Source organism: Megalops cyprinoides, chromosome 22, assembly GCF_013368585.1.
Source record: "Megalops cyprinoides isolate fMegCyp1 chromosome 22, fMegCyp1.pri, whole genome shotgun sequence".
In the NCBI taxonomy this organism is placed as follows: Eukaryota; Metazoa; Chordata; class Actinopteri; order Elopiformes; family Megalopidae; genus Megalops; species Megalops cyprinoides.
The window spans coordinates 22,272,948-22,299,360 of NC_050604.1; the positions used below are offsets into that span (position 1 = coordinate 22,272,948).

A 26,413-nucleotide genomic window follows, 5' to 3' on the forward strand; every position below is an offset into this window, starting at 1 on the left:
TGTCGATAGCTTATCCATCACTTTGATTGACATTTAGACCCCACACCACTTCTAGCATTAGAGCTTCTAGCATCTCTGTCAAACATCCATCAGCAATTGATATTGTCTACAGATACAGCATGTTACAGCATGCGCGACTCACAAAAGTGTTATCTGCTGTGAATGAGTTACGTTTGAATGTGTGTGAGATAAAACAGACCACAGGTGAAATAGTTTGACTGCAAGTAAATGAGGAAGGGCGATAGTAAGTGAGTTATTAGTTGTGAGGGAGCCTGCTGGCTGCTGGATCCAAGGACATCTGGGGAGTGTGTGATCCGGAGGTTGAATGCAAGCTCCTGACCCGTGCACTTGCGAGTTCCCTGTGGCAGCACAAACAGTGCTTTGTGTCCCGGACAAAAACGCAATTGCCATTTACGGTCAGAGTAGGAAATATCTACGGACCATGAAAAGGACGGCCCATTTACCAGCACAATCTGGTGCTGCCCCCCAATTCCAAGCCCTTTGTGTTGAGGTCAATCTTCCTAGCAGGTGCTGGAAAGAACACTGGAATTGAGTGAAGGTTCCGCTGCATTGTGATGCGGCACACACAACATTCGGGCAGAGGTGTAAAGCAGCGAAAGTGAAAATGGAATCCAAACAACAGCAATGCGTTGCGGTTCCAGAACAGCTGTTCGTTAGAGCTGGAACGTGCACAACCGTTATTAATTGGTAACACATGTCAGCAGAAAAAAAATGGCTGACCATCCTTGACTGCAGTCTATTAATCGCCGGGTTTTCGTGCTAACCCATGTGTCACGATACTTCCCACCACTATATCCAGCCATTATGTCCCTGTTTCCTGCATTCTAAAAATAGTTTCGTTATAAAACAAAAATTCAATGTTTTAGCTGACTGCACTTATGCCTTAATAGCAGTTTAAATACATTTTCAGTCATTGATGGATAGAGTTTTTAAACTTTTCACCACATACAACCCCGGTAATACTTTTCTCTGCATTGTCTACATAGCAAATGGTTTGGTCTCAGGTTGTTTTTACAGGACTAAGGTGATGTGGTATGTCTAATTTGTTTCCATTGTTCAGAATAAGCCTTACTGCACTGCAGTATGTTTTAATGATTGGCGATTAAATAATTGTAAATTATAAATGATATTAAAAAAATTGAAGATTAAATCATTGAATTGACTCATGCTTGTCCAGCTTAAATAGGCTACCACTGACTTCTATTAGTGTCGACATAACAAAAGGTGCTATTTTGGGTTTATTACAGACGCAGCACAACATTTTTGAGATTCAGAAATGATTTACTGTGTCAAGGACTTGAGAAAATAACAGATTGTGTTCAAACAATAAAAAAAGTACCTTAACCTGGGGCCTGGGACCAAGTAATGTGTGAACATGTTTATACACCCTAGTTTCTATTGTTCCTGGTAGGAAACTGACTATGGATGTTATCTCAGGAACTGTTATAAACAAAGACATGGAAGAAACCGAACACAATAGCGTTGCTGGGTCTTTTCTGTAGTATTCAAGTTTCCTGAACAAATAAAGTAAATGTGGGAAGGAATGTTCACTTCCTTCTAGGATTGCGGTCTTCCTCCTTAATGCAGCACTTCGATGAGAAAAGTTTGCCTCCGAGCGGGCTGTTTTTTGAACCCTGTAACCTCCTCAGGACACACCGGTAAACCTTGTAAAACGAGGCAGGCGGGCCTCTTGTCTTAAAGCTCCATTAGTAAATTAAGCAATTAGCGCACTTTGCCATGATCGGCGGAGACTGTGTCAGTGCCTGTCTGACGCGCTACAGCTTGTGAAATCCACTGACACATACTTAATTGCTGACTGGCCCGCTTTCAGGATATGAGTCAAGGCAGGATCTTAAATAGCGAGGGGGGGAAAGGGATACAAATATATATATGGCTCAGTGCCAACCCAGAGAGCAGAGGCAACTGAGACTGCTAAAGTATCATGTCTGCATTAATTTAGCCCAATGCTAAAAGTGCTGGCAGATGCTGGTTAATATGAAGTGATGATTTAAGTCCATTTACACCCACATCTGTTCTCTCCGCAGGCGCTCTCTGGGTTATCTTGTTTCCTCCGTGGCTTTTTCCTAGAACGTCTTTGCGGACACTGCACAGTTATTTTCCTCCCCTACAGTTTCTCTTGGGTATCAGTTTGTCTACTGGACAATTCGTGCTCCACATTCCTGTCATCTGAAAAAATTGGGCTTGGAATCAAACCAGTTGTGTTCAATACTATCCACGCCGATCTTTGAAGACCTGGCTTTTAATTTCTTGCTGCATTCACCAACGTCCAGGCTAATATCTGAAGACCCGGCGTTTGATTCCTCCCAACGTTTGCCATGAGCTCTCTGGAATCTCTCACTCTCTCCCCCTTCGCCCTCTGAGAAATGTCCCAGGGGTTGCTCAAGACTGCCCCCTGTCCTCTCCATGACACATTACCCCCCTTTGACTGACTGCTGCTTCTTTTAAAGAATTTGCCTCTGCCCAGCTCTTTGTCTCCGTGGCGGTCGGGTTTCACCTTTGATACTGTAATGTTCTCTTGGGTGGCCCTCCCGCCTGTCCACTGTATCCATCTGCATTCAACTAATGTGGAATTCTGCTCCTTGGCTCATCTCTTCCTTGCGACCTTGTGTCCCTCCCTCTTTCTGTCTCTGTCTCTCCCCTTCTCTCTCTTTAGAGATAGATTGATAGATATCTTAAGAGATGCAAAAAAAATTTTTTTTTTTTTCTGTGAGTTTTTTCCATTTAGTCCCCCTTGCTGCCAGAACATGTTTAAAAATACTTATTCTTGTTCTCTACTGCTGTAACAGTTTTGCTCCCCTGTCTTCAGGCTTCAGCTATTGTTACTGCTACTAAAAACAATAATAAAAACATTATAAATAATAATAGAAAATCTATGAGGCACCTTTCATGCAGGGTGCTCAAAGTGCCTTCCACATTCCAGATTTCCTCGTAAATTCCATCTCATCTCCTGAGAGTAACATCTACTGCTGGACTACCTCGTCCATCTTTTCTTCCCTCCACTGCTAAATCTTGCTCTCCCTAGCAGTGGAATGAACTGCTTGCCAAGATGTGTGTGCAGTCCTGTATCTGTATGCTTATCTTGTGGTTTGAAAAAGGCCATTCGAAACCATTTAACTATATTTCTAACTCTAAACATGACTGCCAAGGCAAAGTGAGACATTCAGTGCAGGATCACATTAGCTCTTTAATAATCTCAACATAGTCTAGAGAAGACCACTCACATGTAATAAAATATAATGGATTGCCGAGATAAAGGGGAAGAATCAATTACAGGGGTTTTGTGGTTTTTAAATTTATTTAATTTTTTTTTTAGTTTGTCGACGCCTCCGAGATGAATCTCTGGAGTTTTTTTTTTTTTTTAATCATGGGGGCCAATCAGTCATGAGGGTAACTGGGCATGTTTCCTGGAATGTTCCAGACAGGAGTATCGCTTTTCATCAGCACCTCCTCAGCCCCCGGCTGCCCGGAGACACTCGCTCGGGTTTTCACACTTTGCGTATCGGGAGTCCCAGCGGAGCCGCGCGGTGCGGAGTACCTCCCCGTCCCAGACATCGGTTGCCGTCAGCTCCCACACCAGCTCGAACCCGGATCCCTTTACTGAAAAAGCACTCTCTTAATCACCAGTCAGGTTAGGGTGAATTGGGTGTGAAAATGGTGCACGGCTCGGGAGGGCTTTAACAAAGCATCTGTCTGTGTGGACAGCTTCACTCCTGCCAGAAAGTGCATAGCAGGTCTCACCATCTATTGGTCTGCTGTGGTGTCATAGACTGAAAAGTGTAGAGCATTTGATTCGGTATTTATATGTAGGCATGATAATGTTGTAGCTGTGTTGAATGTGTGACAGGCAGCTGGAATCAATTTCCTCAAATAGACAATGCTATCATAACTGAGTGAGCTGTTTGCTTACATCGTAGCTGATGTAAAATTTCATGGGTTATTTCTTTTGCCTGTTTGTGTTCAGATGTATGTAAATCTTTAGCTCCCTACGTCCTATGGGCATCTGTATCCAGTGACAACATGATATCATTTAGTGAGTTGACTGAAGGAAGAAGTCTCATTCGCTGTTTGCGATACCAGTAAAAAGTGTCATGTGATACCACCTGAACGTTTTGCTCTCTCATCGCAACCAATTGCATTCATATTGCATAATGTTTCAAAATATGTAACGTTATATTCTGTTGAATGTATGAAAGTGACAATACTACGTTGAATCTAGGCAACAGTTTGACACTTCAGGACATATTCCTGAAATGCGGAGCTTTCATTTTTTCAAGGTTATCATATCAGCCTGTATGGCGCGCAACTACAGTAGCACTACGCTCCTAATCTTCTTCTTGTGTTTTCCTTTTTATTCCCAGGAACACTCAGAGCCGGATATAGAGCAGCAGTTGCGCTCCGCGTCGAGCGTAGACGAGCTGATGAAAATAGTCTACCCAAACTATTGGACTATGATGAAGTGCCGCTCGAAGCGGGGATTGCGTTTCGCCCCCCGGGAACGCTTCTCCTCTGAGGCTCGGAATGAGGAGCCTCTTGTGTACGCGGCGGCATACTTCAACTTCGAAATCCTGAAAAGTAAGTGGTTTTTCTCCCCCCCCCCGTTCACGTGCCTTGATTGCTGTCATTTGCATGAGTTGTAGGACAGTTTTTATGTGCACGTAGGGACGTTTTTTTTGTCCTGTTGTTATTCTGACCTTTTGAGGGCTCTGTGCTCAACGGGTTAATGCTGATTCTGTAGACGAAGCACAATCTTAAGAAAACAAGTCAATCTTAAATTTACTGTCAGCAGCTTGGGAAGAGTTCATTTTCATTGTTTTGCTGCAGGTCAAAGTAGCACAGAGTCTACCATTTTACCAGGACTGTACCATTATGTGCTAGGGGGTTTTTAGGTGTAGCATTTGATAACATTTGAACGTGAATGAATTGCGTATTGTGATGTCATTTTAATGCGTCTCCCCTTCCTGTCTGGTCTCTTGCCGTGCATTCAACAGGTATTGAGTCAGAATGGAGAAAGACCCTGTGCATGCCTCGGGAAGTGTGTTTAGATGTGGGGAGAGAGTTTGGGGCGGCTACAAACGTCTTCTATAAACCCCCCTGCGTGTCTGTCTACAGATGTGGAGGCTGTTGCAATAGCGAGGAGCTTCAGTGCAGGAATATCAGCACCTCCTACATCAGCAAGACGGTGAGTTACGCCCGGGGGCGGGGCGGGGCGGGGGTGGGGTGGGACGTTCAGCGGTTCGGCTGGACCTCTGTCAAAAAAGCTCTTAAAGATCTAAGCTGATCTCCACTGAAAGATGTCCGGTTCTGCCGTCTGACTGCGTTGTTTGATTGCAGTTTTCATTGTGTGGTTGACAGGTTGCATGACCGTGGCCGGACATGTCTCGCTTGATGAAACGGGTTTGTCTTGTTTCCCGCGGACAGCAATGCGGCTCGTGTGGTTGTGTCACACAGGTTGTCGAGAGAGTTCCCTGCTGGCGCTGTGGACGCGTTTTGACACCGTGCAAATAAGGATCCATAGGCATCCATAGATCCAAGGATCCATAGATCCATAGAGGTTTCTGATAGAGTGCGTGCAGAGTAAATCCAGTGTGGGTTTGCATTGCGATCTGATGGAAAAGGTGAAAACCCCTGTGTGCTGGAACAGTCTACAGGAAGGCAGCCTTCACTAAGACCCGCTTTTCAAGGCAAGTTGACGATCATGTGTAGACACCAGCTGCAGGATCAGTTAGAGGCCAATCCTTGAACTGTGACAATTTTTGATACGTATCAGCTTGAAACAGGTTTCAGTCAGGGTCTATGTTTATTCAGCAAGAATCTAAGCTAATATAATACTCTACAGTTGTATAGATATCACAGTGAGTAAATCCTAACTCTGTTCTGACCAGTAAAGATAAAAACAAATAAACCTCTGTCAATTGCGGTGGCTTGCTGACTGCAGCAACAGTAAGCTGTGTCTAAGCACACACACACACACACACACACATACACATACACACACACACACACACAGTGGAGATCAAGTTGAACTTATTACCCTGTACGTGAGCTACTGCCTTCGTAATGAAGGACAACCTTTCTAATACTTCCCACTTAGACACATTTCAAGTGCCGACACTTGATGGTGAAAGACAGACCCGCACTCTACACGACAGCAGTCTTTGTACAGCTGTTCGCAAGAGTGTCCCCTTTCTCTGAATTAATAAACCTGTAAAAGCGAGGAGCTTGTGGGCGCCTTGTCCTGTCGGCGTTGCTCACCTGACACCTCAGTCCCAGCAGCGGGGATTACCTGTCTGCGCTGCCTCTATACCCCCGACCAGGTTAGACGCCCAATCAAATAAATCTCCCGTTTCGTCTGACCGCACTCTCACCTGGGACGAATGTGATACACAAGCACAGAGCACTGTTAATTTTAGACGAGGCAGGCAGGCGCTGGTACAGACAGACTAGCTGGATTGTCTAATCGCACAGGGAGTTGATATGGTTAGAAGCCGACAGCGCTTGGCCTTTCACATTTCTCTCAGTCATTCATTCACTGCTTATTGTGGGAAGTCATTGGCAAAGTGTTTTCTAAAGGCAAAAAAAAAAACACAGTCTTATCATGAAACATTAGCCAACATTTAGGTAGAGTATAAGGGCTGGTTTTGTTAACTGTTAACTCAGAACAAAAACAAAAACCCCAGACTACAGTATATTTTTAAATATTTTACCATCTCACTATATTATATATTACATATGTAATCACATTTTCCGGTGAGAATTTATCCCTCATTGTTGTGGATTACTTTGTCTGGCGAGAAAGAGCCGTTCGGAGTCGGCCAACTTGGTTAATGTTTCGTCTCGTTGACATGGGAAACAGTGGGGAGGGGTCGGCAGGACACAGCGAGGACTCACGCAGGGGACTAACGGGCAGAGCGTGTTGCCTTCAGAACGAAGACAATAATCTGCTACTCCCCTGCGTAAGCAAGCCAGTGAAGTGCTTCTGGGCTGCTGGGTGTCGACTGTTCTCAGGTCAGCCTGCAGCGCTGAGATCGTTGTGCTGCTCTGCGATCCCTATCAGGAGCAGAGATGTGGTTTTGATATTTACGTGGAAGCGGTGAGGGGAGCACGCGCCAAGGTTTTGCGGTCGTAAAAAAAAAAAAAAAAAAAAAAATCAGATGTGCTGCCAAGGTATGAAGCGAGTGAACCTCTCGCCATACCAAACCAGCACGGGGGTCGTCTGTGAGCAGCGCTAAGCTGTGGCAGCAGCTGCGCAGAAGCGGTATTCTTACTGGAGCTAAAGAGGGAAAAAAATAACTTAAAAAAAAAAAATAACTTCAAAATTATGAAGAGGCTTCTTCGTTCAAGGCAACTATCCATGCCAGTACAATCAAAACATCAAGCACAAGAATTCAAATATGAAAATCACAAAAATATTCAAAAGTCACGTAACAGCAGAATCTATCACTATGCACTTTCAGCTTATATTTTTAGCCTAGTTGGATTTGTCCTTAATAAGTAATTAGCTTTATAGTATTGAGTAATAATAACTTTTTTGTCCTTGTAAGTAATGTGTTTAGGCATTTGCTACATCTTTGTTGTCCTCTCTTTTTTCCTTTGAATGTAAGTTACCGCTCGGTTCAGGACGTTCAGGATCGGCACGAAAACTTGCGTAGACGTGTTCCTCAAACCTAAGGCCAAAGGTAAACCGATGCAGAGAGAACAGCTCGATGTAAATGCTTTAGTGGAATATCTCATTAAAACGTTTTTACAGCGCGCTCAGATTCCCGGCGGAGGAGTTATGGCATGCTTTCCTAATGGCATCTTTACAGCCGCGTTTATGACAGTGAAAGGAAAGACAATGATATGTGGAGTGTTCTTCCTGTCTGTACTTAATCATAAGATGCGTTATTCCTTTCCTCATTCTTTGCCCCTTTTACCCTTTATATGTCTGTTAATGACAGTGGCCAGGGTTTATATAAAGTTTATATAAAGCGTGGCTTGTAGTCAGCAGTTTATTGACTCAGAATTGCACAACCTCTTAGCACACTCTAACCCAGTGTTATCGGAGTTGCGTTCAGATCGAATCTACGGTCACGCTTATGATCGCTAATAGCACGCAACGACGGACAAAAAAAGGAGAAACGTGAAAGCTTTGTTTGTTTGGAGAGGGCTTGCTGTGTGTTTGGTTGGTATGACAACCACGCTTTCAGCCTCGAGGAGGCTCGTTTCTCTCGTCTGACATTTCTCCACTCTTGTTCTTGCTTGTAGCTCTTTGAGATCACCATACCAATTACGCAAGGAACGAAGCCCGTTACCGTCAGCTTCGCCAACCACACCCTGTGCCGATGCCTGTCGAAGCTGGACGTATACAGACAGGTGCACTCCATCATAAGACGGGCCCTACCAGAGTAAGTGGCTCTTTTATAATATCTATATTATCCTTTTCGCCTTTCATGTTTCCCCCAACAAAGGCAATCATTCGCATTAAAACTGTCAATGTGCTTCCATCTCACAGTGCATAATTTTAAGCCATTATGCCCATGAGTACTTTTGATGTGCGGCACCGAGGTGCCGTAATGTTGACAGCAAGAATGGGCCCATTTAGACCTTACGTAGTACAGTGCTGTTGCTGGTTCTTAGATGAATCTTGGCTGATTAATCGAAGCCAGTATCTGGTTGGCTTTGTAGGTGTATGTCATTAGCCAATGGAAAGGTAACACTGGCCACCGTGGGACTCGTGCTTGGAGTTATCAGCGAGCACCCATTCCAGGTTAATCATTGTGGTGGAGTCCAGCGTGCGCAGGACTCCTTTATAATCTCCCTTTGGCTTTTCTGGCATGCGTCTAGGACGCAGGGGTTTTACTTTGAACGGAAACAATATTTTCCCCTCACACAGTTGTACTGCTTTCATATTCCTATAGGCACTGCGGTTACGGTATCAATTGTTCTTCCAAAAGCCTCACGTTAATGTGCTGTTGTAGGATGCGGTGGCAGGCGGAAATTCCTTGGTGGACTTTAATGAACTTCCCACATTGCGGAGTCTGATAGACTGTACGCTGTAGTTGCTAAAAGGAGTCAGGTCTTCATTGTGTGTGTGTGTGTTTTTTTTTTTTATTTGTAGCCTAGAAAGACCTTAAATCGTTTTTCCATTGTGCCCGTGCCAAAAGCAGCATATACTTTATGAGAATAAACCGACAGTGTAGTGTTTATGTTGTGGCTGCATCTTACACAGAGTGGCCGCTGTAGGCATTTGCTGGGTTAGCGTACGGCTGGATTAGCATCGCCGTTGCAGCCTGGCCTCAGCCTAACGCCACAGACACATTTAGCGGCTTACAATGGTTTTCTTTGACTGCGAGGGTGTTTATGCTGTCGGGCTAATCAGAACATGTTGGGGGAATAGTATTTACAGAGTTTGCAGCAGAACTGCATCAGTGCGGCTGAGATCAGATAGTCAGGCGCAGGGCCCCTAGGCTGTACAGCAGGTGAGCGTGATGGGCTCAGCACCCAGGTCAAAGACAGTAATGTCTGCTCCAGAGTCACCTTTTCAAACCTGAACCGAAGAACTTAAGTGCTATGATGTACATTGCCTTTCTTTTTGGAGATAGCCTTTTAGCCTTAATCTGATGCACTTAATGCACTGAATCATTGTATTTACTTGAGTCTTTGGTTTTTAAAACCAAAGACATTTTAAAGTCAAACCACCACATAGAAAGACAAAGAGCAAGAATCTCATTCAATACATTTTCCGCGTATTGATTTTTTTTTTTTTTCTTTGCTGACAAATTTCATACATGTTAGAGGCAAAATGGTAGCCTGATACTGTTTTGGATTGCACTGAAATGTTTCCTGTGCTACAGTATTTGATATTACTTGCATCATCATTCATTTTTCTAGATTACTTTATATTGCTCTGAGCTTCCAGGCTGCGATTTTCCGGCCAAGCAAGTAATTTTAGTAATCAAGACTCAGAAATACACAACGTTCACTTAATCAGGCCATTCAACATGTTTCTTTTGGGTTCAGCTTTCACTAAAAGTAAAAGCGAGTATTACACTTTTTGCTTTTGGCTTCTGTCGTTTTCCATTTCCAGGCTTGCTCGCACGCTGTTTATGAGCTATTTTTTTTCCTTTTTTAATCCAGCTCTCAGTTTTATCTTGCGTAGAATAAATGTTTACCGCCTTGTATCTATGTCAAAACTGAAGAATAACATTTTTTTCCCCTTTCACTGGGTCGTGACATGTGCATAAGCGTGCTCAGAAATGAGTCATCCTCTAAAATAAGGGCTGTAGTACCCTGGGGCGGTTCCTGGCACGGGCGGAGTACGCTGCTATAATGGCCCTGTGATCGCCAAGGGCCCCACCGATGGCATTTTTTATCAGTTGCAAAACTTTTATTTTCAATTTTGTATTCATTTTCCCAATACAAAAATCCCACAACAGCAAAGGAAAATAAAAGGGGTGTCATTCCAGATGTACCGATGTGCTCTTACTTTCTGCCACTGACAGCTGACCTGGGATCAGCTCTCTGAACACCATTCGTAAATAAGCTATGACTACTATCAGCTGTTCAAAATAAACGAGCCAAAAACAAAAGGTTAAAACCAATAATTTATTTTAAAACCAAACAGACGAAGAAAGCAGCCTATGCAAGCCAACAGCAGGGACACAGTGAGCCCTTCTCCTGCTCTGTAGCCACACCTGTCAGTCACCTGTCAATCAGTAAGGTGTGTCTCCTTATCCAATAGGCCGATTCCCCAAACAAATTAACACAGGTGCACACGACTAACATATGAATGACACAATTAGCTAGTAATCGACAAGTGACATTTAGTCCTTGGGCAGAGATGGTGAAGGCTCTCCTTCACAGTTAGTTATGGGCTAAAAGCAGCTGTAGCTTCCTTGAGTTGCCCTGACATGATTTTGTATTATTTTACTGTATTTATCTTTGATATTTACCTCTTTAATGTTTACCACGGTGTTTACCTCCACAACATTTACTTTCCCTGTCACAACTAAAAACAAGACGACAGTGTGTGACAGCCAATATGTAAGCTATTTCAGAGAGAGAGAGAGAGAGAGAGAGAGAGAGAGAGAGAGAGAGAGAGAGAGAGAGAGAGAGAGAAAAATGATGTCTAAATGGTGTACATACAGTATGTGTCTGGTGCTGAGAAATGTTATGTAGGACAACAGAGTAATGTTGTTTATGGGTCAATAGGAGTGCAATAACGTGATATTCCACGTACTGTTGTGTTTCAAGCTCTGTTTATTAAGTTCTTCTAAACAATAGAAAGTACTTAACCGCGTTTCTATGCAGTGTATGTTTGTGGATATTATTGTGTGCTGCTGCGGGGGGTTGGGCTTTGTTGGGTCGGGGGGTGGGGGAGGTGGGGAGGGGTCCTGAAAAAGCTGGAGCTGGCCCAGGTAGTAACACCGCTAATCCACAAGCCCTCCGCGTTCGTTCTGGGTGCGCTGGTGTCCCTGCGAGCTCTGGTGACTGAGAGGGCTGCCAGGAGCCAAGATCGATCCCACATGGACGGCTCTCGCAGCCAGCTCATTACCGCATCCCCGAATGATGTTTGGGACGAGGCGAGCGCCGGCCTGGAGGCATGAGGAAAACAGGCCTCGCTGCAGCCCGCACGAGGACCCGCTTATTCAACCGGAATGCAATGTGAAAACATGAAGTAATGCAAAAGCAGATCAACAACAAGCTGAAATGCCTTTTCCAAAGGCTGTCAATAAAGGCGCTGAAACGTCTGCTATCCCGCTCTCTGCTTGTGTGTTTACTCTCTGTATAAATGGCTCTCTTCATCAGGATTTGCGCCTCACCTTTGTCTTGGTTAATGTGTACGGTCAGATTTTAACCTTTTGTCCAAGGCCCTTGTCCAATGTCTTTGTACCCTGTCATATTGTGTAACATTTTGCAGATGCTGTTAAGAAAATTCACTCTCGCAATCACTCACCTAAACGGCTTGTGGCACAACCCTGTTTTGGTGTAATGGGAGAACGCTAAAGGGACCGTTTCTGAAATAATGAGGAATTACTCTAATCGAGATCTCCATTTGTCGTGGCAGGCATTAAGTTCAGCTTCAGACTGTGAGCTGCATTACCTGGAAGGCTTGTTTATTAATACTGCGGTGTCGTGGTGGGTTTTTGGTGATTTTTGTGATGTCGGAGTGATTTGCAATAACAAAAGCAAGGGGGAAATGTATCCCTTGGGACAGCCTAGAAAGCCAGGCCTCACGTAAGAAAAAACAGATGTTTTGCAGCAGGCAAATAATATATCATTTCTTTTGTCTGCATTCTGTGGTACGCTGTAAGGCATCTATGCGCTTCCTGATGTAGCTGGGAACCATTTGGAACTGTATCATGTGTTCACATTGTTTGGTGCAGAGGGGTCATACACTGAGTAATGCCGGATGTTCGACTTACATGCTGAGGGTAGACATTTCAAATCCAGCCCTGACCTTAAGAATAGCCTCTCGCAAGCAACCCCCATGCCAGCAGTGGGGTTAATTATGGCGGAGGGTGATACGTTGGTGCCTCTTACATCGCTGTGGATATTGTTTAATGTGCAGGACCTCCAGAACATTTCCAAGCTACCCTGGGCAATTATGTGTGTGTTATAGCCGCCTTCAGTTCTGACCAGCCCACATCTTTGACTCGCCGGAGGTGGAAGTCAATTGGACGCTGGCTCTATGCCATGACATCATAATGGGCCTTGCCCATGAGCCAATGCCCTTGCTGCTTCCAGTTCACAGTCTGACACCACTTTACCGGAGAGTTTCCGCCCAGGAAGGAGCTTGGGCATAGAAGCGTGGGCTTGTTCTGATTATCACCCTGTTTGCAAGGAAAGGGGGCTTTTTGGCATGACCCCCCCCCCCCCCTCCCCATGTCTAATTTGCATGTCATTGTGCCACTACATCAGAAGGAAAACCTGGTGTCTGTAACCCCGGCGGATTTCTTTTCATCCGGTCTTCATCCTGAGTTACGCTTGTGGAAAGTTCCCGAGCACTCAGCCTTCATGTAAACGGTTTGATGGTTGCTGCGCAGGTCTGGAGACCAGCTGTCCAACAGGGATATCTATAGCCGGACACAGGGCCAAAGAGAGGTGATAATACCTTAATTTTTGCAGCCCAAAGGCAGTAATGGGTAGAATGAAGAGTAAAACTGCAGGGGTTATAAAAAGCACAGACGGAACCATTCAAAATTTTGTGTTTGGGAGGAGCAGCATGTTGAGTCAGATACCACACTTGTCTCTGTCTTGTCTGTGCTTGGGGATTTGTAAAAATGATGGTATTAATTATTAAAGTCTGGCAATACATTTTGTACTTTGGGGTATTTGGAACTGAGTCACTGCGTTGGGTGAACAGAGGGTTTTCTTAAGAACAAGGGCCGGTTATCTTAGCTTGCAGGAAGCTCAAAGAGCGCTCCTGCTGTTACCTAAAATGACGTGCTCTGGAGCTTTATCAGTGGAAGACGTGACATTTTGCCAGAGACGGTGCAGGTTACTCTCGATTACACAGCCTAACAAATATGCAACGTGCATTCCTTTTTCTGTCCAATGAGAGCGTCCAATTGGACGATTTACAGGATGAAAAGACAGTGTTGGTGTTAATTTGACAGAGTAATTTCATTGGCCAATACCTCCAAACAATAACAATAATAATATTATGTGTTGTCTATGTCCGTTACTACAGGCAAATGAAATACAGATGAATTACAATGCTTATATGTTTTTCCCTGGACGGGAACTATGCAAAAGATTTTTACAGTACTCAGTGGCCAAGAAGGCTGTTCTAAAACTTGTATCATCATAAATACTAAGAGCTAGTCCATCCACACGCACAACTGCGTAACAGCCAGGGAATTCAAGAATTTCAGTATAGAGACTATTCTTTTCAGGACATTAATGTCACAACTTCCACGCATGTGTGGAATTTGCAAGTTATGTGTTTGGTCGGATTTCAAGATACACACGTATTTTGTTTTTGGTTTTTGTTTTTTTTTCAACTTAGACTATGCAGAATTATAAATCGGGCTGCATTTTCAAGATCTAAATCAGGCTGCAAATGGGAAAATGTGCTTTTGAGATTGCCATGCTTATGCATCATCATGCTGACACCTTGTCAGTCCGACCAGACGCAGCTGCTTAACATTATGCAAGGTGCAAGTGCACATGTTAGTCATCAGGTAACATGTCTTCCACACACATTGCTGGACATGTCATGAAATCCTTTCTGCCGGCAAGAATGTGTTGTCTTTTTAAGCCGCATAGCATATGGTAATTGGAAACACATTGACAAGCGCTGCAGTGGTGTAGTTTGCCACTGAACCGTTACTGGAAATTTCCCCCCTTTTTTTTCACGACAGTCCCCAGTCTGTTTCTGTTTATCTAAATAAACAGCACGAGAACATTAATTATGGCTATGACTGTTTTGAATGAGTACATTTTAAATGAAATGTCTCCAAATTTAAAGCAGATTTAGGCGATTCATTATGTTTCAAAGTGCAATGATCTGAGGTCTTTTTTTTCTGCTCTGCTGTATCATTCGAAAATAAAGGATAATTCTCTCTTTCGAAATGCAACAGTGCTCTCCGACAGTCATCGCGTGGAGAACAGTTGCACTCTCGAGTGATTCATTCTCTGGAAGTGTGAGGCTCCATGAAAACCTCTCCAAGAATTGTCAGGGCCAGCTCTCTTTTTATTTTTTTCATGCACTAACCCCCCCCCCCCCCCCCAAGCGGAGCGCGGTCGCAGTGTCGTACATCACGGGGCTTTTGAAGACGCTGGAATCGTAAACCCGCGGAGCAAACCACCAGGGGGTGGGTGGGGGGGTTAGTACTGAATCTAGACCCCCTGGAGTCTGTGGATGTCTGCAACTGATAAGGTGCTTGAGCCACATGACTCCTCACAGGCCGTTTGCCAGGGCTGTTAACCACAGAACCACAGGGTAACCTTAGCCACGGCTTCCGGCCCTTTCCACACGGTGTGTCCACCTCCGCTGAGGCCGGGAGATAGCGGAGGCCAGGGGCAGCCCTGCCCCAGCGCAAGGCCTGCTGGGAATTAGGTCTGTGCCCGGTGGACTCTGGGTGACACCGGGGGGCAGTGACGGGGGGGCATGAGGTCGTCGCTGGCTTGGCCACAAGCCGATTAAATCACACGGCGGACAGGGGGCCCTCATAAATCAGAGCTGGAGCAGGTAGACCTGTCCTCTTCGCTTCCAGGACGAAGCGTTCCAGTTTTGAAAGAATTGCCCTGCTCTGACAGTTCACCTCTGACAGGTATTTCCTCAGCAGAGGTTTATTATAGAGAGGGCCTTAAGAGGAGAAACATTTTCCAGTGGTCCAGCGTGTTGCCCTAATATTGCGGACCCACCGACCGCGTGCGAGGGGGCCGGTGCACGCACTCTGACTGCACTGTTGTGGGAATTGAAGTGAGATGTGTGGAATTTCAGAACTTCTTTCCTAACCATTATGTCAGCACCTATAGCGGAAACCATATCTCAAAGCTTTCTTGCCCCAGCACGTATAACGCACTCTTGAGTAAACGCAGTAATTAATTTGAGACATATGTTTTTCTTAGCATAAATTTAAACGTTGAGTGCCACCTGTTCCCATCTGTCTTCCAGGGTTTTTTGTAATTATATTTTATAGGATCTCAACAGCTTTCCTTATTTAGAATTATGTTAAGTTAGTTGTTGGTTTCTTGGGGGTTGGAAGTGGTTTTGTTTTGTTTTTTTTTGTGGGCTATGATGAATGTGCATTGGCAGTGATTGCAGGTTTGAGAACTTATTAAACCCCCTCATGAGCCATTTCGATGCAATACCCACCTGTTGTGGAAAATATTGATCTGAAGGTTAACCTCACCCCTTTTGTGTTTTTTTTTTTTTTGGGGGGGGGGGGGGTTGGCATTTTCCCCCTTTTCACCCAAATGTTTGTGATTGCCGGCTGTACTGCTTTAGGCTTGACTCAAAACAACAGCATCTTCACTCACAGGAGGACTGGGGAGGCAAATGCAATCCCCCGATATGCCTGCACACACTAATGTGACTTTTTCACACTACAAGTCCCACAGTGCACTGCTGTAGGTGGGGCGCTGATTGGAGGATAGGTGCTACTCCACTGACATCATCTGAGCAGATTACAGGTGTCCAATGAGTCGCATGATATTGAGGGTTGTTGTGAAGGGGGGGGGGGGGCGGTTATCAGGCTGCCTCCCCTACCTCTGGTGGAACAAGGCTAATTTGTTCCACCGCTGTGGGAATCCCAGTTGCTGTTAACAGATGACACAGCCAATTTTGGGCCGTAGGGCTACAGCCTGCGCTCAAGACAAGTTTGTTGCCATCTGAGTCACTCAGGGGCCCCCTCCCTTTTGTGTTATTTTTGGACTTAAATAGTGAGACCTCCTGAAAGAGCCTGCTTTTCAGTGTCCAATCAAAATGATAACAGAACTGTTGGATAAGCACAACTTATGTTGATTTTTTAAAAATGTCAGTCATCACAGTGGTATTTTCCAGATGGTGAAAAATGTCAGAGATTAGAGTCTTATGTCAGTTACGGAAAACAGGAATGGTATCTGCACCCTTTTATTTGTTCAAATAAACTCAACCCGGACCTATTGTAAATGCTACATTAAACATTGCATGTTGTTATATATGGCTGCTTTATGGTAAAGGTTGACTGAAACCTGTGGTCTTTGAAATGGCTGAAGACAGCAGTTGTGTCTAATAACAGTTTTGGAACTTGATCAAACCAAGATGGCCCCCATGTTCAATGAAGCACCAAAGCCATCACAGGAAAACTGTAAAGCAAACAGATCGGTCAGAGACCCTGTAGGTATATTACAGGTACAGAAAAAAGGCAGCCGTTGAAAGTTTTGCTCATGTAGCTAATGAGTGTATATATTATGGCATTCATGGTGATGTGTCTTTGTACATGACTTTTCATATCCTTTGAAAGATATTTATGTTCTGAATGCGGATGAGCAATGCCAATATTTTTGGTCATAAACACTAGTGAAGAATTTATGGAGTCAGCGCTGGCTTGTTTTTCACAACCAACTGTTTCACAACCATTGTAAACATTTCCAAAAAAACAGAGATAACAAATATAAGACAAAATGTGATATCATTTGTTTTAACAGCTCTTTCAATAGAAAAGGTTGGGCTTTTGGAAACATGCACATAAATTATGTTTTATGCATGGCCTTATAAGTGGGAAAGTGTCTCCAAAGGACCACACTGGAAAGGATCTTTATGCCAATTACATCAGTTCAGTAGAAGGAGGTTTTCAGGTTGTTGTTGTTTTCTTTAATGCTGTATCTGCTTTCCTCTCCTAAATTTATTCCTTACTGACAGACACAGTAGAAATGAGCCAAGGAAGCATATTGTTATTGACCAGGAAGTGTCAAATAACTTTCACAGATCATAAAACACGCAGAGGAGGTGGCTGCACAGAGAGTTGGGCAGAGACGTGGAGCAAATTAGCTAATCGTTAGCTAATCAGAACCAAGAATAATGGCACACGTCCGCTTCCAGGTGTGCTCTCCTGAGACATCGTCTCTGCTTGGCGCCCCTCTCCTCGTCCAGATGCAACCGCCCAGAGAAATCTTAAATAAGATTGATGCGCTAGCCGTTTTTGTCAACAGATGTTAGCGCAGCGCATAAACAAAATATCAAAACATGGGGAGCATGTGGGAGCACGGGAGCATGTTGAACGTGCTCCCTTGTTTCAGGCCTCTGCCTGCCCCCTGAGCTAATGGTTCGTTTCCCCTTTTACAGGTGTAACGTGGTAAACAAAACGTGTCCGAAGAACCACATATGGAATAACCACATATGCCGATGTGCGCTCCAGCACGACATCGCCTTCCCTTCGCAGCACGCTGGATCCGGTGAGTCCCGCCTGCTTTATTCAAACTGGACGCCACCAGCCACCAAACAACGGCTCTTCCCTTTTTTTTTTAAATCAAAGATAACATCAGTATTATAGGAGGAGAAACCTGTGAACTGGAGGTGATAAACTGCTGGTTGTGGAACCTTTTCCAGTTAATTTTTTGACTGGATGAGAGACATCAGTGATATCTGGTCATTTTCATACGATTGTAGTTGAACAGCCTACCCTGTACAAAACCATAAGCAACGAATAATATGAATATGGCACATTTACTTAATGAAGGAACATGCATTGGTAGAGTTGTGCCTCTCACGGTGATTTATGTGTGCAGGCAGGGCTTATTATGAAAATACAGGAGGGAAAAAATGCACAGGGCAGGAGAATTCCCCACTCAGACGGTGCCGTTAGGCTGCTGTGTAATGAGGAAGTGTCCAAAGACAGTGTTAATCAGCCAGGGCTGTCTGAAGGACATGGCTGTAGAGGAGGACAGTGTTGCATTGTGGCGAGTCTGATGGTGCCAGCCTCATTGGCCCCATACCCCCCCACCCCACCGGCTTGGCTGGGTTCCTCGGAGCGCCAGACGGAAGCTGGCACATTTCACACTCTCCCAACACAACGGCGAGTCCTGAGCAGGAAGTGAACGGAGCAGACTGAAGTAGACAGGGCTGTACTGGCGCTGTTCGTGATTGGATGAAACTGAGGCATTGTGCTCATGCGTCTGCCATGGGCCAATAAAAGGCACCGACAGTCCTGCGGGAGAGGGAGTCCTCGCGAATGCGCACAGTACTCACATTTAACATATAACAGCCAAAACGAATATGGATGTTGTAGGGGTATCAGTTGAAAAATACAGTGCTTAGAAAAGACCCAGACGCTCATTGATCAGCTACATTAAAATTATGGCAGTACCAGCACACCCCAAACCCAGTAGAGGGGCTGGTTTTTTAACAAGTAAATAATGTCAGTGATGAATTAAGCAGAGATTTTGGAGGTCTGTGGCCTTGCACAGCTAGGCTGTCTAAGCTTGCCTGTCAAAAATTAGATCTCGCACAGAACTCTGGGGCAATAAAAAACAGATGAATTAAACTGAAAACATGAAGAGATGAGTTAGTTCAGCTGCTGTCTATAGAAACCACTCTGTCTTCACACTATTCAAATCATGATAAATAAAAAGCTAAACATTTGTTACACTGTAATAATAACCATAAATTTTATCTGGATAATGACATACCACAATAGATTGATACAGATTTCCACACTGGAAAAACAGTGAAAAAATTACAGTATACAAATCTTTTGCTATTGTAATCCAAAATGTGTTCATCAAAAACACATAAACACTGTAATGGTAGGAATCTGAGGCTTGCTATAGCCAAATTCCAGGGCATTTTTATAGCCTGTAGAAAACAGTAACAGAATTAGCTATCAAGTTAAATTATTTGCCAGGATAGAAAAGGAAAACATCTGTTTGTGCCACTAGGGGAAAATGTATTGTGAGGAATTTGGAGCAGGAATGTTCTATTTCAAATAGTTTATCATAAAGTCAAACAACAACTGGAACCTGATGCGTGAAGCAAGCGGACCCTTATATAAGCTCTCGGAGAAGGCCTTAAAAAGGGCCACGAAGCATTCCATACCATCAGATGCTGGACCCACCAGACCACAACTCTTAAGCCTAAAATCCACAAGACAGCTGATGACTAATAATAAATAACGAAACCGAAGCAGACGGCTTTCTCTTGGGGAGAGTCAATCATCTGACTGATCACGAACAGCATCATCAATATTTCAATTGTCACGTGTGTAAAAAACAAACTGGTGGATTTTTTCCTATCCTGAATCTAATTTACTGAGCACCATGATCGCCTTTTTTTTTAGACCTTTTTTAGTCTAAAAGGGTAAAGTGTAAAAGATTTGGGAAAATTGTAAAGTACTTTTGAGATGCACAGTCTACTGTGAAGTCTAATTATAAACACCTTGTGTGTAATACTGTTTTTACAGACCTTGGGATACACTTGAAATCACAGAACAGAGAAAGAGGCTGTGATTAGTCATGTGCTAGGTGTATTTACCTTTCTACTCTAAATTTGTTGAAGTGCCTGCCATTGCAATTGCAAAGTCATTGGCTTTGTTTTTCTTTGAAAAAAAGAAAACCCAGTTAAAGTGCTTGGTTGGACACCCTAAAGGCATTAAAAGCCATCCAATTACCTTGTAGTTGCTTAATACTTTTCCTGGGTCTAATATTCACTGAATTTCTTCCCAAGGAACTGTAAGTGTTAAAACAAGAATGTTTCTATAGATAAATCAAAGATAATAAAAAATAAGATAATAAAAAATGGCTGAATCACTGATATTTTCTGAGAAATACCCCACCATACTCCTGAAGTGTAATAAGGTTTCAGATGAATCCCTGATGGACATTTAATTAATGAAATCATCTTTACTATAACCTGTGAACAAAATGAAGAAAGAAGTCATTGCATCAGTTATTTTAACGCCTGCTGGGTACTGTTGTGATTTTTAAGAAATGAAGTAGTGAAAATATAAGTAATAAGTAATAAGCTTACTCATTTCTTTTTTTTTTTTTAAATTCCAATCAGAATCATTCGATGACGATATCTGCGGGCCGAACAAAGAGCTGGACGAGGAGACGTGTCAGTGCGTGTGCAGGAAACACCTGCGGTCGTCCAGCTGCGGACCCAACAAGGAGCTGGACAAACACTCCTGCCAGTGCGTCTGCAAAGGGCCGGCCGCCCCCTGCGGGCCCAACCAGGCCTTCAACAGGGACACCTGCCAGTGCACCTGCGCCAAGGTCTGCCCCAAGCACCAGCCGCTCAACCCCAGCAAGTGCGTCTGCGAGTGCACCGAGTCGCCCAACAAGTGCTTTCTGAAGGGGAAGAGGTTTCATCAAGCCACCTGCAGGTAACCGGAGAAGCTTTTTCAACGATTCTGTGCTAAAACAGTGTAGCGTGGTGGTAAGGAGCAGGGCTCGTAGCCAAAAGGTCGCTGATTTGATTCCCTGCTGGGGCGCTGCTGCTGTACCTTTGAGTAAGGCACTTAACCCGGAATTGCCTCAGGTAATATCCAGCTGTATAAATGGATAGCGTGTCGATAATGTAGCCTATGTAAGTCGCTCTGGATAAGACCGTCTGCTAAATGACAGTAATGTAATGTGAAACTTGCATGCATGTTAAAAACCTTTCCTTTTAAAAGTGATAAAAAAGAGAGTGAGGTTTAGGGAAGTCATAAATGAGTGAAACTGAAGCCATAAATGGGTGAAACTGTCACTGATTTAGTGTTTTCAATCACAGTGTGTTGGTACGGAGAGTAAAGTAAGTATGTATTTTGATCAGTTCATGCAAATTTAGACTTCTTTGTGATGTATAGACTGATGCTTGCAAATTTTACAACAGCAGTCAGCATAATAAATACTGAAATATTATACGTAAATATGTAAATATTCCTTCATATTCTCTCTTCAGATGAGGACTGATTTTCTTACAGTTGTAACAGCAGTGACAGCTAGTGGCTTTTTTTTCAATTCAGAGTTTGAATACTTGATAGAAAGCTGCCAGCTTGTATTATGTACCTATTTGATTGTCTCGTGCATGTTTGCATAGCTCTGGGTTGAGGTAGGAGACAAAAAGTTTTCCAGTAGGACCACTCAGACATAATCAAAGTAGAGTGTATTCACAGTATGCAGTGTGAGCTGTCCACAGATATTAAAGAAAGCCTTGCATAGCTGATAGTCAGAGAGAGCTTCAGTGATGTATGCTTTGAAAGTGCCTCAGGTCTGAGGGTGCCAGATTGTAGTTTTGATTGAATTGATTCGTCAGGGTTCAGAGTTTACAAACCTGAAATAATGTTTGAGTGGCTTAAAGATTGTTGCTTAGTCAGAGAACGTTTCTCTGGACTATGTAACTTCAGCTGAATCTGAGGGATTGCAGTTCTGGTTTAAAGTGTCCATTTTCATTTCCGGTTTAGTTTGGAACTTGGAACTGCCAAGTTATTGTGGCAGTGGCATAGATTCAAATCATGGAACACTACTTATAAAATGGATACAAATATAGATTACTGTTGCATAATCATTTTACATTCAAAATATATGATGTTACACTCTGTCAGTATGTTTCTAACCAACACTAGATTTTACTTCCATGAAAAGGACAATTCAGGAAATTACAAGTCCATGTATATTTTTATAGGAAACGTGATTTTGATTTAAAAAATACTGATAATTTTGTATTTGTTTTTTGACTTGATTACCCAATTATGTGCATCCTATATTATCCGAAAGAGTTCTTCTTGCCAAATCAAACATCTCATGTGCAATATTTCAAAGAAAAATCCAAAACAGCTGTTTTCTATCACAGCCATGGGTTGTGTTTTTAAATGAAGCTGACATGTCTCTGGTTTCAGAAAAATATTTCCAGCAAAATATCCACAATTGTATTTCTCATTAAGAATCTGAACATTCTGCAAACTTCATGAGAAAGCTCCAATGAACATAGTCCTAAAAATTTGATAAAATAAACAATAATTCACCGCTGAAAGATAACAATACTCAACTTCTTTGGATCAAATTAATAGAAAAATATGAAAGAATATACCAAAGAATATTAAAGAATATAAAAAATGAAGTAACGATTTATGGCATAAAAAAGATATTGACTTGTTTATGCAATATCTTTTCATATGCATGTTTCATGTAATTTGTGAAATGAGCCACATTAGAAAACTGAGTCCAACTGATAATTGCATCTAATCTAAGTAAAATGTGGATCTCTGTTGATGAAGGAGACGTCAACTGACTGATTAATCACCGAACTAGGCATTCAGAATCCTTTTCCTGTGGAGTTTGACTGTGTAATTACTTGTCATGGTGTTTGATTTAATCAAGATGTACTTCTACAAAAATGAATCCATCATAAGAAGCATTGCATTATTTTATCTGGGTTTGATTTTTTTTTTTTGGAGTACCATAAGGCAAAAAATCCAATGGCTCATTGAAATTGTTTCAAAATTAAAAGCAGCAGCATTTTGTTGACCGTGCACGGACACAAATATCGCACACCATCACATCGTAAGCTTATCATGCAATCACCAACAACATCCAGGCATTCTTTTCAGAAATCCAAATGTAGCTGCAGAATCGTGCCCCTCTTGACCCATTTGGGACCGAGCCAGGCAATATTTGCCCCTCCCCCCTCCCCCCCCCCGGACTGAGTAATAATAATACGTTTATTGAGAAAGAAAAAAGTGCTTGGGAATTTCATCCTTGCGATATTGTGTGTTCTCGAGCCATGCTTGATCACTGGCTTTAAGATGATGTCTGCTGCCAAAACACTTAATGTAAAACTGAAAGAGCGTCTATCAAATTTCAGCCTTAAGGCAAGGCAGACAATCCGCTCATTCATTCTGCGAAATCCGCTGGAGTGTGGGGACATCATCTGAGAGACACAATGTTTCCAATTAAATTCAGAGTCCACCTAAAATTTTTTAGTGAAATAAGTTTTCAGTAAGCATTAGGTAAACTGTTATTATGGCTTCCCATCAGGCATTAATACTGTACTATACCTGCATGCTCAGGTGGCTGAATTCAGTGGCCGCGATTAAGAGGATGCAAAAAGGCATGGCAAACATCACATGCAAGTGATTAGTGAAATATTGGTATTTTGCAACAGTCCAGACCGAGTAATATGACTCTGCGAGATTGAAATTTCCTCCTTGCTTTTCCCAGCACATGCACTGAGTTGAAGTGACAGGGACGTGACGATTAATTTGGAGCGCGCACTATTGGGCAGTGAGGCTGACTATCCTAAATATTCCACAGGTAACGATGCAGTGTGTAGGTAATAACAGAAAACTTGACAGGGGAAAAATTAGGTACAAAAAAGATACAAATAGAATATGATGAATAGAATGAACACAATGCGGTGGAGGCGTCCACAGGCAGATACCGCTTAATATGTAAATCTGTTATAGCAAAACAAATAATTACATCCATTTGTTTCCCAACCGTTGTAGTGTCTGTGTGTGTATGCATATTGCACACCCCACGAATCCAAAACAGCTATTTTTCCAGTCGTCAGCTGTCAGTGGCACATTGTGTTAGTGAGGTTTGGGGAAAGCTCACTGTGCTTTTCAGATGTTTGCACAGGTGGGGGGGGTACACATATGAAATGTATTGCCTTTTCCGGGAATTTTTTCTGCATTTGAATCTCTGCATAACTGCAATGGGAGCTGGACACAAGTGCGGAACAGCAAACCCTTTATTCTGGAACGGGGCAGGATACAAACAGGGCACGAGCAGAAGATCAGACGGGATACAGGCGGGAATCGAGGCGTTTGAGAAACCGGGCTTAGCATACCCTTACGCGAGAGTAGACTTCGCACCGGTGAACTAAACACAAGGGCTTATATAGGGGAACAAATCAAAGCTAACGAGGTGGAGACAGGTGTGGGAGATAATTGCTGATCAGACCGGTGATTAGCAGGTCGGCAATGCTGAGCGCTGAATGGCTGAAGCCGAAGTGGGAGGGGGCGACGTCGTTACAATAAGTTCGTTTCACACAATGTTAGCATATGGTGATGTCACATAAAATTCACTTAACAATAAGAAAGTACGTATACGACAAACTGCAAGTAAATAAACAACGAGGATGAAAACATTTTCTCAATAGCGATTGTGATTCTACTGTATTTATTCAGTGTACCCCTTGTGTCTGCTTCTGAGAACTGAGTCTCGACTGCCTAAGTTCAGTATCTTTTCCAATACCTTTTACCTTTTTTACACAGCAAAGAATTCAACTTATATTGTGAGGAATGGTTTACAAGGTAAGCTGTCTGGATGACAGGAGGTCAGCCTGCTTGGCTGCAGTCTGTGTAAAGTAGGAGCCCTTAACAAGCCTGTCATCATGTTAGGGAGTAATTAGCCAAAGGGGCAGCTGCCAACACAGTGGTGACATCATTCTCTCTCTTGCCAGTGATCATGCTGTGGTCCTGCTTTACTAACTCCAAACATGTCGGTCAACAAGAACGCCTATTCATATATACATGTATATGTATATATATATATATATATATATATACACACACACACACACACACACACACACACACACACACACACACACATTATACACATATGTGCATATATCACATTTCAGTGCCTTTGTGTGGTTTCCAGATGGCAGCCTGTAGGTGTCAAATTCTGGTATCCCATACCTAAAAAGGAATAAGCACTGCTTTCTCATTACGCATGATTTATGGTCTATTGACAGAAGCAAGACCTGCATGTCCACAATGGACATTGATGTCATCTGAAACGTTCTGGCCTTGGGGTCCCAGTACTTCATACCACTCAATGAAATCAATGAAGTCTCCAGCCTCCACCAGTAATATTTGCTTAATGTTTCGGCCCACCTTTAGTTTGTTACAGTCTTTTAGAGTGTGTACTGATTATTGTGTACTTTGATTAATTACTGTTTATGTGCAGCTAACCTCAAAAATGCTTTTCAGTGAGTCAGTTTGTCTGCACTTTGCAGTGTTTTTTGGAGAACAGTCAACTCCTTGTAACTGCATATTCTGTTTTATTGCATAGTATGCTGCTGTTCTTAGTTTAATCCCATTTACTTTACTTATTCCTTTTTACGTGCGTATACAGGTTAAGTGCACAACAGTTCAGAGCACATGATGAGGTGACTGTAAGACTATGGGCAATGCCTGTGCTATAACTAATTACAAAATAGAAAGAACTGAAAACCAGAATGTGAAAGAAACACAAGTAAAACCAAACATTTGAAAGCAACAAAAAAAAAAAAAAAAAAAAAAACATCACGAAGCTCATGTTTATAAATGTCAGAAAGAAAACTAAGGCTTCTCTTCTCACTCAACAGCTGCTACCGGCCACCGTGCGAAGTTCGGAGGAGAAAGTGCGAGGCCGGACTTTACTTCAGCGAGGAAGTGTGCCGCTGCATACCAACGTACTGGCGGAGACTGGACTGAGCATAACGACGCGGTGTAACAAACTGGTCAATTTAAAGACACTATAATGTGGACCAAAGTTAAGGTCACAAACAGCCCGATGGACACAGAATATGTGCATTACCTTGGCAAATTTGGGGAAACAGCGCAAACATTAAGGTTCACCCCAGCATCACGTCACGAACTTTCTGAAGACCTGAATATTGGGGAGAGATCAAAGGCATAAGCCTTTTATTTGTATTTTTTTTTTTTGGTTGGTTGGTTTTGTTATTTGTCAGATAATGATTATATAATTTATTGCCACTAAATGTTTGCAACATTCTTGTTTATAGCAATTTCAATCTTTTCAAGAAAATACACTGTGATCAATATTTTTGTATCATGTGAAGTACCTTTAAAATAAAATATAAAGTTGTATTATATATTGCTAACTTATTTGTAGTCAAGTATGGGATTGTAGATGAACACATATCTCTATTCTGTCACAAATCTGGCAGACATTATTTACAGTTATATAA

At 42.9% G+C, this 26,413-nt stretch overlaps 1 protein-coding gene across 1 annotated transcript in view; it reads left to right on the top strand.

Moving 5' to 3' along the window:
* Nucleotides 1-26,204, top strand: part of vegfc (vascular endothelial growth factor c) — a 39,109-nt gene extending 12,905 nt beyond the window's left edge. Inside the window, exons 2-7 of the mRNA XM_036517036.1 lie at nt 4,401-4,614; nt 5,031-5,221; nt 8,287-8,426; nt 17,798-17,907; nt 20,510-20,831; nt 25,808-26,204. Coding sequence (XP_036372929.1) covers nt 4,401-4,614; nt 5,031-5,221; nt 8,287-8,426; nt 17,798-17,907; nt 20,510-20,831; nt 25,808-25,916 — 1,086 coding nt within the window. The 3' untranslated portion in view covers nt 25,917-26,204. The remainder of the gene's footprint in view (nt 1-4,400; nt 4,615-5,030; nt 5,222-8,286; nt 8,427-17,797; nt 17,908-20,509; nt 20,832-25,807) is intronic.
* Nucleotides 26,205-26,413: the final 209 nt, after the last annotated feature.